General features: G+C 40.9%; 1 protein-coding gene across 4 annotated transcripts in view; it reads right to left on the bottom strand.

Annotated features, from left to right (window-relative positions):
- The window catches only part of micu1 (mitochondrial calcium uptake 1), a 40,581-nt gene that overhangs the window by 13,048 nt on the left and 11,838 nt on the right, over window positions 1-15,695 (bottom strand). Inside the window, exons 5-8 of one of the 4 annotated variants that reach the window (XM_042502741.1) lie at window positions 12,296-12,339; window positions 7,904-7,915; window positions 1,072-1,077; window positions 212-326 (exon numbers count right to left, since the gene is read on the bottom strand). In XM_042502741.1, the coding sequence (XP_042358675.1) occupies window positions 212-326; window positions 1,072-1,077; window positions 7,904-7,915; window positions 12,296-12,339 (177 nt within the window). The remainder of the gene's footprint in view (window positions 1-211; window positions 327-1,071; window positions 1,078-7,903; window positions 7,916-12,295; window positions 12,340-15,695) is intronic. The other 3 variants (XM_042502742.1, XM_042502743.1, XM_042502744.1) reach the window with 3 other exon arrangements.

The following is a 15,695-nucleotide window of genomic DNA, read 5'->3' as shown; positions in this document are numbered from 1 at the left end:
GGCTAATAATAATAATATCATATTGGAAAATCACTTTGTGACTTAACTGATGCAGTAAAAAAAATCTGTGAGCAGAGAAGACAAGAAGAGATCTTTTTTGGGGATTTGATTTATGATCAGTGTGTATGATTTGGGATTGAATGGGGTGATATTATTATTATAAGATCCATTAGGTTTCTGTAGAGTCTGTACAGGTCAAGGATGTACTTACTAGACAGCACAGTGGTGAGGAAGATGTAGTCGGAGAAGGAGATAAGGCCACATTCTCCCAGTGTGTAAAATATGCTGTCCTCATCTGCAAACTTCTCCCTCTCCTGGGCAATCTTCTGCTCATTTAGGTCACAACAATAGAGGGAAGATGTTATGTTAAAACATTTCACATGAGTCAACAAAAGCCTTATGGCTTCTACAGCTGTCCCAGGTGTGGCTTTGTGTGTGTGCAAGCAAGTAGGTGTGTGTGTGTGTGGGTGTAACTCAATCAGAGACTGGCTGTGCTCAAATACAGTACACACATACTGTACTTCCACACACACGTTAAAAATAGTCCTGGTACATAAGGATGACTATGGATAGACGGTTTATCACAATAACAGTCATGCAAATGCTGCATACACATGAAGCCGTACAGGCAGGTGAGGGTGGTAGTGACAAGCAATTAGTGGGTAGTCAGTTCTAGTACAAAACACATTTTCCACCAGAGGCCGTACTCACAGTGTGAAATTGACAGAAAGAGAAGAAAAACATCACCAGAGACTGTAGCACAAACACACACTATTGATTAACCATGTCTGTAACACAGCCTGAATGTATTAATCGTTTTAAAACAAAGTGAATTTAGCTCTCCCTTTCATACACACAAACACACACTTAACTGACAGTTTTCTGTTAGCATGTGTATATTCACAGCATTGCATGAAAGAGTGACTTTATCACATGCACACTACACACTCAGTGATAGAGACTTGAAAGACAGCGCCCGCAGGACGCTCCACCAAACAGAGTGGACAGACGGACAGAGCATGCCTAGAGAGGGGAGGGGGGCTGGGCCACACTGAGCCCACGCTGAGTTACCTCCGTCTGTAAGAGGTCCAATTCAGAGGAGGAAGGAGGAGAAACAACTGTTAGAGAACAGCGTGGCCTCTGCTGTCTTTAGCAGGGCCTTGAACAACAAAGACACACATGTGCATTCATATTTTTGCACGCACACACACACACACAAACAGAAAGGATCTTTCTCAGAACAAGATCACTGGGGGATACCACTCAAATTAAGAATTCAATTATGTCTTACTGTCTCTGCAGTCTGTAAGCAACGGCTGTGATTTCACTCAAATACAAAATGATGAAGCTCCAAAACAAGACTGTTTTAACAATCTTTTATACCTTTTGTCTGTATTGTGACTGGAGCGGTATGCTGAGTGCACACTGCAAATTAAAGCGTATCCCTTATTCTTGCTTACAAGAGAAACAGACTTGAAATAATAATAATTGAAACTGAAATTTGGTGGCACCCCCCTACATAGCATAACATTACACAATTCTTTCAAGTTCTTTCCCCATAAACCGACTCCCTCCTCATGATAAACAGATGGCTGTTCAAGTCAATTGGTATAAGCTTATGAAATATATCACTGTCCCCAATTCGTGTCTGTCTTGACTCTTACACATCACTGATGCAAGTGTAGAAAATAGTGGTTTCTACTGTAACATTTATTATTGATGGCATCTACATTTACAGTATAAGGGGAGAAGGGAGTGGGAGAGAGAGGGGGAGGTGAAAGAGAGAAAAAAGGTTATTTTTGGAGCAGTGCTGCTGGTTCAGAGACAGAGATAACAGAAGGCAAACTTTTCATTCTTGGTGCCATAAGCATTAAGGTGTTTGCGTGTGTATAAGCGTAAGTAAATACCAACAAGGAAAAGGTGTATAGAAAGAATAAAGAGTAAAGAGGGCAAGTGAGAGTGGGCTACAGTAACAGAGGCTGGTATTTGCCATCGAGTTTGAAACTGTGACACATGCAGAAAGCCCTCTAAGCATGATGAGGTGAGCCAGAGTCCCAATGCCAGTCCACAAAACAGAAAACACACAAAACTGCACAAGTGTGTATTTCAACGGGCAGGCACATACTCACACCCACACACAGGCAGCTACACAACTACACACAGGAGAGACATAAACACACTGGGCCTCATTATAATGATCAGAACAGAGGCACAGAGCACATTAGGCATAATAACTCTTTTTTTTCCAGTGTCCTGAGTCAAGGACAAAAAACACCCCCTCAGAATGCCAAAATGACATTCAAGGAAAACAGTGGTCAAAGAGTTGAAACAAACAGCATTTCTGACTGATAAAAGAGGGGATCTCAGAGTGTGTCTTGGCATAATAACCAATAAACTCCCAAACATGGAGCTTTTAGTCGACTCTGATGCAACGTGTCCCCGTCAGGAGAGAACAAGGTCCTCTCTTTTCGGATTCCTCTCTGCAGCCACAGACTCCTCTGCTGAACTGATAGTATAGCTTTCGCTCTCTCACATACACAATGTGCTATCATACTGTACATCTTTCCAACAAATGTATGATGTAACAGTGTGCACTCTCTCAAGCAGACACAGAGGGATAGCAGTGTGTATATCGAGCTGTGCTGTGGGTTTCACCTCGGCTTTTAAGCCCTCTCTGTGGAGCCTGTGGCTCTGCTGTAAAACCATGTCCTATCTATCCCTTCTTCCTCCATTTTTCCGTCAGTGGTGCAAGCCTCAGCTTTCTACTGAAGCTGTGCATCAGATGTTCTAGCGACAAGCCATTCAACAGCTCAAAAATGCATATGATTCAGATTAGTGGTAAAAAAAAAAAAACAAAAACATTTCACCTACAAAAGATTCCTATTAGATTACTCAATTTCCCAAACTCTGAGTCTCATCAGTTACGTCTTTCATCAGTTTTTATTCATCCACCCAGAGGACATTATGCCTATAAAATATGCTGCTGCAATCACTAAAAGGATCTCAACTTCATTGGACTCTGTATTTTACACCCATCCTAGATTTTTCCCAAAGCACTGATCTTCAAATGACTGTAAATCTAATTGCTGCAGCACTCAAGTTAATTAACAGCTAACTCCTCGTCTGTCAGCGTGTGTCTGTTGATCAGTGTCAACTTCATAGCTGTCTCTGTATGTGAGCATGATTTCTCTTTAAATCTCTGCCTTGAGCCTGCTCATGTGTTCATACATGTCTGCATGTGTCAGCTACGCTATGGCTAAGTCCGCAGGCTGTGTCCAGATGATGGACTGAACAACCCAACTAGCCTGTGAGCTGAGGCAGAAACACGGTCCTGACAGAGCTGCTGGCTGAACGGCGCTGACGGCGGAGCGGTCAAATGTACTGCTGTCATATACACACACAGACAGGGTTAAGGGGTTTGGTCGGGGCTAATCTCTCTAGTGCACCAGGCGAAAGAGCAGCCCAATAGCTACCCTGGCCAAATTTAAACTAGCCGAGGCTTAAAGAGTCCAACAAATGAGACCCATACAAGTCTAGCACAGCCAGCGGCATGCATGCAAAGGGGCTGAATCTCTCTCTGCTCATTTCACACGAGTGCCTAAGAGAGACTTTCTAAGCACACCATTAAGAAATGACACACTTAAAAACTTGGACTGCATAAATAGCTCTTTAGGATTATGAAGCAACTGATGCCAGATGTATGCAGCACTGCTGAGGTACAGCTACCCGGCTAACCTTGGCTAGGTTGCTCATTAACGTTATTGCTAGAAAAATACTATATGGGCTTAGCTGACCAACTGGGGCCTTGGTGGGGCAGATGTGGGATCAGCAGCACGTCCACTTATCATGAGTGCATGTGAATGGTTGACTGAGTAGCAGGTGGCACCTTGTATGGTTGCCACGACCACCAATGAATGAAAGTGTGTGTGAATGGGTGATTGTGACATGTAAAGTACAAGCACTTTGAGTGGCCGGAAGACTAGAAAGGCACTCCTGAAATGCAAGTCCATTTATTACAACCATTTACAAAATTCACTAGTGCACATGATCCATGATACTAACCAAATTATTATGACAAATGGTATTGATTTAGCCAACAATAACTGATGTAACAGTGTAAAGCAAAGGTGTATAACTAACGATTGCTTTGTATCGTCACGAACAATGCAAGGCGACGGCGGCTAACTAATTTACTAATTGTAACATCAGCTAAGATTAGCCAGCTGACCTAAAAATATGCTGCATGGATCAGTTGCTTTGTCACATCAGCTAATACAGACATTTTAGAATGAAAAAGCTAGTGTGTATTATAGATCCAAAAAAAGAATTTTTGTGTTGGCTGTCTTCTACTTCAAAAACAGATATAGAGTATGATCAGCTTCACATGATTACATCCCCCAAATGACACTGATGGACTGATCATGAGAAGTTATACATTTCCAGCATCAATTTAACAAACTATGATGCAATCTTATGACATAGATACTAAAATATGTCATGTGCCACCCCTCCGTTTTCACTTCGTTATTTATGCTGCTCCGCCAGCACTTTGTGTGGCCATAAGGCTTGGCGTAGGAGCTGAGGGCAGCTTAGACTTGGCCCTATAATTCCACTGTACCAGCTGCAGTGCTTTGTTATTGATTAGATCTGTGACCCTGTCCAACACTGCAGCTGCAGACACCCTGATAACAGCAGAGAGGAAAAGAAGAGGGAAGCGGATGATGAAAGAAGGGGATATAAGCCAAATAGATTGCGTTAAACCTTTAAAATATTAATTATCACACAAAAGACACAATGACTCCTCTCAGATAATGTCATATGACTCTCCTCTGAGTGCCACAACAAAGTGATGAATTTATGGGTCCAGGCTGAGTACTGCCACTGAAGATGAAAAGCTCAAGCTGGAGAGAGAGGAAATTTGCCCCTACTCTCTTTGTCTAGGTATTCATGTGAGTGGCGAGTGTGTTTTTGCTTGAGCGATGCCCATCCCCAAGCGACCTCTCATCTTTTGCACAGGTGAGTCTCGCTAGAACTCGGTGTACTGGAGCGCTACACCAGTGGGGATATACTGATTTGAAAAAGAGAGATGTGCACAGTGTGACAGACGGACAGCGCAGAGTCAGTAAAAGAGCGGGGGGAAGGGGGCGAGACAAATGCATTAAAAATGGATCAGTACCTTTATGCCGCTTTGTGTGATGGGGTAGCTCTGGGGTTATTGTCACTTTGACAGGTACAATGAAAGACATGGGTTTCAGGGGAAAGGGAATTCAGAGTGACCTGCTTGAGGGTAAAGTCAACCCGGGTCTGCACCTGACATTTCTGAATGGTGGCTGAAAGCTCTCAAAGTGTGCAAGTACAGAAAACCAAACACACACAACATGATTCAACACAACCTCTTTCCTTCTCTGCTTTGAACACCTCAGAAAACAAACACATAACCAAAATGACCACCATATTGGTCAAGAGTGAGCATTTTTCTCCTTGTATATTGCTGATACCTTGGGACCAAAAAAAAAAACATCTAGGTGGGCAGGCGGGTGTGTGGGTGGAGAGAACACTGATGTATTAGCTTTCCACCTCTAGTCCCAGGGGTAACTGCAGAGCAGGTGTACTGTTAATAACTTGTAATTATTCTGAGAGCGCCATCAGAATAATGGACCCTGGTGTGGAACGCTCAATAAACAAATTTCAGTCGCCGAGGACTGGCAGCTGTCTCACAAGAGTCGAGGAGAAAAGGAATTAGCTGACCACACGTGCAGACAGCCCAACCTCAAATACTGTAGGTTAGGAAAGAAGAGAGAGAGAGAGAAAGTGTGTGTGAGCTTTTATAGAGCAAATATTGACAGAAATGGCACAGAAAGCATGTGAGAATTGAAGACAGTGTGAAAAGATAGAGAAATAGAGCAGTGACAGTCCAAACAGCGTCCCCTCTGAGTTTCCTGTGAAATAAAAGAGTGAACATGACAACAGTTGGTGTGACAAGAGGCTCGTTTCCACCGCAGCAGCCCCTTCCGCACTCCCTCTGAGTGACAGGTGTGTCACTTGAGGCTGGTCACACGGCAGATGCTGCTGCTGTGGAGGGCATGTAGGCACAGTTTGGATACATTTTTAGATGTCCTGCCTTCATTGACTCTGAACCATGCTCTACAGAAAATCATGCAGCACTGACATCCGAACATCCAGAGGATGGATTTGTGAAGGCTATCAAGCACATCAATACAGCCTCGATGTTAGCTAACAGAGCCATTTCTTGGGTCCAAAACCACCCTGTGAGGCCACCATGCGCAGAGAGGGGGCGCCACCACCAGCTACTTTCTCCGTGAGACACAGGCAAAAGAGCAGTGCATGCTGGGAAAAACGCCAGAGTGCCAAAGCATGTGGAAAGCTAGAGCTGATATTTCTTAGAAGGGATGAAGGAGAAAAGGTGTGTTTAGAAAGCAAGACAGAGGGAGTGCAGGGGAACAGCACTGCTATGATTTGGCATTGACCAATACAAGTTCCGTATAAATGACACATTTTAACTGCTCTTTGCATCTCAGCTTTGCAAGACTTGACTCTTAAAATGCAACTACAAATTTATTTGAACTTTACTTTGAGGCACTGACTAGTGTGTAAATTATGTAGCAGTGCTGCAGTGTTTAATAATCCCTGTAGAGGCAAAGTATAAAGTCTCCACTTTCAATAATTCAGCAGGTAAGGCATGGCACGCAGCTGCCTCCATCAAAACTATACAAAGGGCAGTTGGGAGGTCTTTAAAATAATGTCCAATAACAATACAGAGTTCAAGTTTGCATAAGAGTGCACACAAAATGGGGTGCGTGCCTACTTCGGTTTCTGACACTCCCAGCCATCATTATGTGCTCAGGTTGTAACCTGCCCTTTGCTGCGCTTGGCTTATCTTCACGTCATCCTGACTGATGGAGGCATTCAGACCTGTTTAAAGGCCAAATCATTTAGTAGATAAAGCTTATAGGTCAAGGCTCGTTTATCATCAACATAAATGTGTATATCAGAAGCATTTGAATCGCAAAAGGTTTCTCCAGTGCAGTCTGGTGAAACATTTTGGAGCATTACTGGGAACTAGGAAATGCTCAAATGAACAAAGTCATACACATTTATGTAACTGATGTAAGTGTCCTTGTATATGAAATTGACAGATAAGGCAGAGTGGCGTTTACTCCTCCAAATCTGTTATTTTCCATATAAGGACATCTTAGAGTGTATTATTGTGCTTATAGCATGGCCACTTTACCACAGGCAATAAAAGAAGTTGTACAAAAATCATTAACTTCCTCTAAAATTTGTTCAAAAATGGCTGACAATGAAAGTGCACCTTTGCACTGTGGTAAAACTGTTCACCAGCCAATCAGAAACTCTCCATGGCCATGATATTTTCCTCCCTAGTATATGAGTAAAAACAGTGATGGTGCCTTATTGCACTTCCATCCCCATACTGCTCGACTTCCCCCATCAGGCTGTGTTCATCACCTACTGCACGTATACCCTGTGAGAAAAAAGCTCGATGTAAATTCAATATTTTATCACCAGTCTACTGATTTCTTATTAGAAATAATACATTTTAATGCACACTTTGGCTACTGTCCTACCCGCAGTGGTCGCAAACTTAACTGAGGCCGTGACTCCACTTTCACACTTGCGGAAGCTGAGATGTGGTAAATACAGGAAAACTACTTACGAAGCTGTTCCCCTGGACTAACAACAGTGAATAGCTATGCCCTCCATATTACTAAAGAGAAGTGAGAGAGTGAGTAATAGAGAGATAGAAAGCAAGTAAGAGACAGAATAAAGAGGAGAAATGAGAAGGAGGGAGGAGGTAAAGGCTACCAAGTGCAGTTTTTTTTTCATTCAGGTGCACACATGCTGCTCGGCACACACCCCATACCTGCCAGAAGTCCTGCAGAGAGGGAGGGGCAGAACGGGAAGGAGAGGAGGAGAGAAAGAGGAAGAGGGACGGGGAAGATGTGGGTGAAGAATAGGGATCAGAATATGGAATGATTGGGGGAAGGAGACAGAGAGAAAGTAGGGATTTTGGGAGAAGGGGAGTTGAGGATGATGATTATTCACGAGGAAGGGAAGAGAGAGAAAATGGAGGGATTACTCCTTATGAGAATGAGAGAGGATGGCTGATAAATGCACGAAAGAATAATCAACAGTTCACAATGGCAACGTCAGGTCACATCAACATAAGATTACGGCAGCAGAGAGCACATGATCAGGGTAGGAGAAGAAAACACAGAAAGGGAGAGAGGTGTAATGAAACAATTGCTTGAGCAAACAAACAATGCCATTTAAGGGCATCTAAAATAACTGTGTTCCCGTGGACAGGAAAATTAAAATAAAACAAACAGAGTGAGTCAACATGAACAACAGTTGTAAAACAACCCTACATAGCATGTAATGCTTACATACAGACTGAACCTGGAACAAATTAGTGTCAGCAGGAGGGGGCAGGGATAGGGAATAGTGAGAGGTCTATAACACTTTAAAACACTCTTCCATTTAACTGTCTGTATTGATATGTTTCTTTGTTTTGTAATGTGTGAGTTTATGTGTTTATTCAATGACCTGTTCTTGTTTTGTCCTTAATTTCGTTTGATATGTTCTAGGTGTGTATGGTGAATATTATGACAGAAATTGGGAATATTCATGTGGAAAATGAAGTTTTTTTGATAAAATTGAAAAATAGGGGATAGGATTTGATGAGTATTCACTTCCTCCTCCTTCTTTTTGGACACGAAACACTTGCGTTGTTGACTGAATATGTCTGATGGGCATTCTGGTGTTGTTTTTCTTACATTTATTTTATTCTCACATTTTATTTGGAATATTTAAAAATAAAGATCCACCTATACATGTGTGACAAGTCTCTGTTGGCTTGGCTATTTTTAAATAAAACTATGGTCAGTGAGACAGAGAGGTCTTTTAAGAGAGCTCTCATGTTACTCTCACACAATACTGTACACCTCTCTGCTATTGACCTTCATTGCAGTTTACCACCCAACCCCCACCTAAAATGATCCCCTTGTACTCCACCATAACCTCCATAAACTTCATGATTTACACACTACATGTGCAGGTATTGCACTACTATACTTGCAGTGGCCATTTTATCTAGCTTTAATTATATGCAGGTTTCATGAGAACTGGATTTCATGGCTTCTTGACAGGACACAATTATGGTTTATTCCTCCTCCAACGAGCAAGGGGTGCCCATTAATCCAATGAGGAGAAGGCACGTGTCTCTGGGCAAAAAAACGGGTTGGGTAGAGCTAGGGAGGGAGGGGAGCTCTCAGGTCGCTCTGGCCAATGCAGGGAAATCTCAAGGGACAATGAAAGCTAAATACAGTATCAGAGAAAAGCATGTGTCCAGAGATTTGCCTGGTAAATAAAGGAAGCATGTGGCCTGCAGATAGGGACGACATTTACATAAGTAAACAAGGGGCCATAAAGGAAGAGTGTTCCATTTTGATTTTAGGTCGCCACCGAATTTCATATTTACTCTTGATTAATGTATAGCCCAAGCACTTTTGGTTAATATGCTTCTGAAATATGGATGAATAAAAGTTCTGGGGACTCTCACAAAACATAAGGCTTAGAAAAATCACTACGGAGTTGCTGAAGGCAGTAAAAACGGGAAGTTATGACAAAGCCTCAATGACTTACAAAATGGAGACGAGGTACAGACTTACTCATCATCATACCAGCCTGAGGGCTGATGGATTTTTCTAATGAGGTTAGAGATGACAATCATCACACTTACGATTAGCTAATTCTAAATGAATGAGGTTGGTTGGCTACTGGGCGTGAGAGATGCTCTCTGGGATCATTGAGAGGGCAGTAATGGTCACAAATCAATAGCAAGGAAAGCAGTAATGAAAATAATGATGGCGGTGATTTATTTTGATGGTCTCTGTTTTCCTGACTGTGAGCAGAGAAGTGTTAACATTTAGAGCACAGAGACCAGCTCCTTTTAAAGTCCGTTTTTGGCTGGGGATTACTGCTTTCCTTAATGAAAATAATGATGGCGGTGATTTATTTTGATGGTCTCTGTTTTCCTGACTGTGAGCAGAGAAGTGTTAACATTTAGAGCACAGAGACCAGCTCCTTTTAAAGTCCGTTTTTTGGCTATGTACATGTCCCTCTTAATGATTAAGTGTGGAGCTGCTCTGTTAAAGAGCAAAACAACTCTGAGCTGGGTTGCGTAGGTTGAAATAAATATATTTAAACCTTATTTCAGAACTTTTAGGGCTCGAACAATATTTGTAAGCAAGGTATTCAAATAATCTGCTTTAGCCTCAATTACTGTGACTGTAAAACAATATGATTTGCCAGTCAAGACAGAAAGCAGGAGCTACTGCGTATACATGAGAAAACAAAAACAGTAAAAAAAAAAAAAAAAAAAAATCTTTTCAACTCAATTTTTTCATCTTTGGGCTTCAATTTTTTCAAAACATGCACTGTAGATGTTTTGAGTCATTCATAATTTTTTTTCCTAAAACTAGTGCCTGCAATGGAAGTATCTCAGTGTGACACCAGCTTGTGCACAAGATAACAACAAAAATGCACCGACAAACTACAAAGTGGACCCAGAAATACCAGCTAGCTCTCACAGCTGTGTTTCTGACAGTTTCATTTGGATTTTTCTATTAATTTTCTGAACCCTTTGCTGACAGAATGTAATGGTATTTTTTATTTGCTCCATCATCTCTTCCCATATGCCATTTATTTATAATACTGTAACCTCTATGCCCCTGATGAGTATTTGTTTATGTCTGTGACACTGAGTTATCATCTCAGTTTATACATCATTCCAGTTCTATTTATCCATTTCTTCGATGTAATTTCAGCCTGAAAGATGAGTGAATATGGCAGGTTTTTTTTTAATTTATATTGCATTTCACAGATGTTATTCATAGATATTTATTTTATAGATATTATTCAGTGCTGCTACATAATGTTACAAGAATTGATGTTCAGCAAAAGATACTACTACAATAAACAAAAGCAGAAGCTGCATAATATTTATTACCTATATTTGGATAATTTACATGAGAGTATACATATAAAGTTAAGTCAGTTTACATCAGTTTATGTTTTTTTTAGAGATATTATTTCTGACTTTTATTTTCACCTCCAGTTCCGTCGCTACTGCACTGAATTTAAATCATACCTTTCAAAACCTCACTTATAATTCCTTCTCTGTGTGTGAATATTTAAAATCCAAAGCATGACCAGATAAAACCTTTACTGTATTCTGGGGATTATAAGGCCTAATTATCAAGTGCAGACCGTCGTTTGCTTAAAGGTGGATTTTAACTGAATGTTAAGCTTTTACTTGGGACAACTTCCTGATGAAAAAAAGTCCATCTGTGTACTCTGGAAGAGTAAGTAGTAACTGGAATATTATAATATTATTGCTGCAAAAACATGTTATTGTTTTTCTAATGTCATTTTTGTCATTTAAACGGAGCAATGTGTAGGACTTGGAAAAATGTACTGACAGAAATGGAATATAAAATTCATAATGATGTTTTTATTAGTGTATTATCCCCTGAAACTATAAACCACTGTGCTTTTGTTAGCTTACAATGAGCCCTTCATATCTGGGGAGCAGGTCCTCTTCCAGTACCACAGAATGAACAAACCAAACACTGGCTCTAGAAAGGGCATTTGGCATTTTTACATTAAAAGAAGGCTACTGTAGGCTCTACTACAAGTTTTGAAAGGGAGGGTTGAGGGTAGGGTTATTCACTTGTTTGCAGTCTCCAGCCTCACTGCTACATGCCAGCAAATCCTACACACTGGTCCTTTAAGGTGCACAAACATATTCCTGTTCACCTCTGTGGTATTGGGTTAGTGGCAAAAGTTTCTAAGGTAGTTATATTAAAACTTTGGCACATAAAACTTAAATTGTCTTCATGGTTGGACACCTCTATGAGTAATTTGAGTGGTAAGTGAGAAAATGTGTTGGGGTGTATGTTGTATTTTGGTTAAAATTATTCTTTATTGGCACTGGTCATTCTGAGGAATAAGCCCCTCTGGTAGACTGGGAAAAGAAATTAGTTCTAATAATGTTATTAAAATGCTTTTGGGGGATGTGTGATCTTCATTTTTTACAGAATATTTATGAAATCCAACAGTTACTTTAAACTAAATTTATGAACCAGGGATGAAACATTTCTAAAATATAATTATAAAAACTCCCTGCAGCTGACCTCCATGATTGCTAAATTGACCCTCTATCCTCTTTACCACCCAGACGCCCACTTCTTACCTTCCCATCATAGCGCTTCAGGATAAACTGATCCAGGCCAAGATCTGAAAAAGAAAAAGGAGAAAGACAATAAGGATACAGAGACAACCAGATCAGGAGACAAATGTTATAACAAATGAGAAGTGAGGCAGACTAGTTGCACAGCAGGGGCATCAAGATTTATGCCTTGCATGAAGCACAGCAAATGTATTTACTTGGTGTTATTACTGAACCTTTCATAATCACTGACATATGCTCAAGATTAATAATAGTCATTAATAACTAATTTCCATTTTGCAAATTCTTTCAAATAAACAATCATCAGCTTTCAGCTTCGACTCTTCTGATCATCAGTTAGATACAAGTTCCCACCATCAGAGGATGATCAACGATACACAGTGTTTATATCTGTATACATGGCTGCCTGACATGAGTATCTTAAAGTGTTGGGTTGGTTACTTACACATTAAGTTCTGACTCTGAGTTAAGGACACGTATGGATAAGCTGAAAATAAATAGTCTTCACTGTGCACTTGTCTATTGTCCCCATCTGTCTTGCTGTTATTTCTGTGCAACTTTTGTTCATACAAAAAGGCATCAGTTCATTTTGCGGCTGAATACAATTGGGCTCCCTGCCAAAATGATATGAAATGGTATGAAATTACATAAAATATGATTTTCCCCACTTTCTGCTCGACTTAATCAAATATGCTTCAAACATGAGTTATGAGTTTTGCGTGACAAAGACGATCCCACCACCAAACCAATGTAATTCAAAATAATAAACTGTTTCTGTCATTATTTTGCAAACTCTTGTATGAGGCAGTTCTAATCTGTTACCTGAAGCATGATGCGATAAAACACAATATGAAATACTCCCAGAGTTGCGCAGGCTCTTGATATCGCATTCAATGACTAGTAGCACTGACCTCCTGTAGCAGTCTCATTAAATCAGATTAACTTTGAGGGTGATGGTTAGAGTTTAATCTCATTAAACTGACCATGGCTTCATCAGCATTACAGAAAACCTCATCACCTCAGACCTCTGAAAATAGCCTACCACCTTCTTCTGCTGAGTCAATAATCCTTTAACTAACACAATCAGCTGAGATTCCTGATTCAGGGGCTGGACTGCTGGGCTAAAGCTCACATCTCTGAATCAAATACCAGGCAAACAAGGTCAATCCCATCATAAATGCACCTGGAAAAGGCAACCTTGTATTAACCAAATTTGAAAGGACACAACTAGTCTATCCAGTGTACTTTACTATTCCACATTTTCTTTTAAAGGTAATATCATGAAATTAAAATTCAACTTAACGAGTGTAAAATGAAGGACCACTTGAAATCACCATAAGTATTTGTCTCTTACCACGTTTCCATCAAAATTAGCATGTGTAGACTGTTTTTTTAAACGCAGGTGAACCTGCTAAATATGTCCTTTCTCATTGCCAGTAGACCAGGGCTGTGTTAACGGCTCTGCAGCAGACAAATATTGCTTTCTGTGTGTGTGTGTGTGTGTGTGTGTGTGTGTGTGTGTGTGTGTGTGTTTTCTGTGTCACATTCAATGTTAACGTTACAGCTCAGTAAACAGCAGGAGGCAGCAAGGAGGACAGTGAAAACTTTACGGTAGTTACTGCAAACAAAATACCATAAACTTGAATATTAAAATATGTAAGTACTCTCTGATGGACAAAATATGTTATTACGTCACAGTTTCTAAATTACCTCAGATTTTACTTGACATTTCTTTACCGATATACCTTGATTTTATAGCCCTCACTTATTGAGCGTGTCTTTCAAACTCAGTGCAGACTAATTTGGAACAACATTTGAGCGCTGCTTGGGCAGAGACAGATGGTATTTTGTGTCAACCTGTCAAAACATCTCACCTGTAAAGGAGCTAAAATTAACACAACACCGAGTGTTGTGTTTCTATCAATGCCGATTGGAGCTTGATCCGATAAATACCCCTGCCTACTGCAGAATCATTTGTGTACGCGTCATTGTTGAATGCCAATTGTAAGCTTTCCCATTACATAAAAAAGCCAGATGTTAGCAGGTCTTTAGAGAAGTGGGAAAGGAGCATCTGTGAGGCTGAACAGTCGGATTTGGAGATGGTATGTTGCCAGGATCCAGCATATGACGTGGGATGCTGTTCACTTGTACTATCTATGTTTCTATATATTCACCTAACCTGTCAAAGCAGACAATTCTAAAAAAAAAAAAAAAGGTAGGCTTAAACAATCTTATGACTTTTTTATCAGGTCCATAGCTTATTCATCGTTTGTACAGAGCATCAAAACAACAAAAGCAGACTAATCAGCAGCTGAGACTTCCTCATTATTTTTTAATTGACCAGGGAGTCTGTTAGTTAACCCTTTGGAAGAGAAAGTGAAGTGGCTGCCTGTGAAGCAAATTGCAGTTTCTTTTGTCTTTTTCATCCACTTTGCTGAACCTTCTCTTATCCAACAGAGCTCAGCTCATCATTACTTAAACTCCAGTTTGGAGCAGCTAAAGGCGGGATAAAGAAAGGAAGAGATGGGGAATCATGAAGTGGGTAGGAGAGGTACTGGGTCTAAGAATGGAAGGTTAGCAGGGGCCAAGACAGGGCAAGTCCAGAGCAAGGTTAACAGATTGAAGTGCTGAGGTGAGCAGAAAAGGCAGCGCGGACGTGACAGGCCCAGCTAAGTCCTTATTAAGAATTAACTGCAGGCTTGCCTCCTTTACTGTGGATGAATGTGCAGGATGTAATAGTGTGTCCTTACACACAATAGTGTTTCCTTATACACTTAGCATTCAACCACAAGTATGCTAATATACTTGTGATACAATAAAATGTCACACAAATTTAAACAAATTTACCGTTGATTGACAGATATAGACGAGACGGGTGCTGAAACATGTCTATGCCAAGTTAAGCTCAGAGCTTTCCAAACCCTCCCATTGGCTGAAGATCAAATATCTCTCACTGGCTCCATGTGTGACGCCTGAGATCTGCTCTGGTTTGAACCTGTTAATTGATGCGCCAACTGCTGTGTCGCACATCTCCCAGCTCAGCGTGATCGGGCAGTCACACACACACCCCCTGACTGCCTCCCCGCCTCCCCTCATACTTGCGAACATAGTCAGGGGGATCATTATGCCATGGCTGTCATAAGTCCGGAGCTGCCGAGCGTGTGCTAAGTGTCCCTGTAGCTGGATGGAGCACGGAGTGGGGGTTTATGTTAAGTAATGCTCTACCAGTGGAGTAATATGATCTCAGCAAGGTTGCTAGAGAGTATTTGGGGTCAAAATCCTGAAGGAAAAGCAGAATTGCTGCCCCTAGCAGTTGTATGCCTCTGACAACCAGTCACATTATACTTATAGTTTTGCATCCTTGTGTGTGAAAAAAAATGTGTGCTTCCCAAACATCCCCCCC

This window comes from Plectropomus leopardus, chromosome 15 (assembly GCF_008729295.1).
Source record: "Plectropomus leopardus isolate mb chromosome 15, YSFRI_Pleo_2.0, whole genome shotgun sequence".
In the NCBI taxonomy this organism is placed as follows: Eukaryota; Metazoa; Chordata; class Actinopteri; order Perciformes; family Serranidae; genus Plectropomus; species Plectropomus leopardus.
This window is presented reverse-complemented; position numbering and strand designations above follow the sequence as displayed.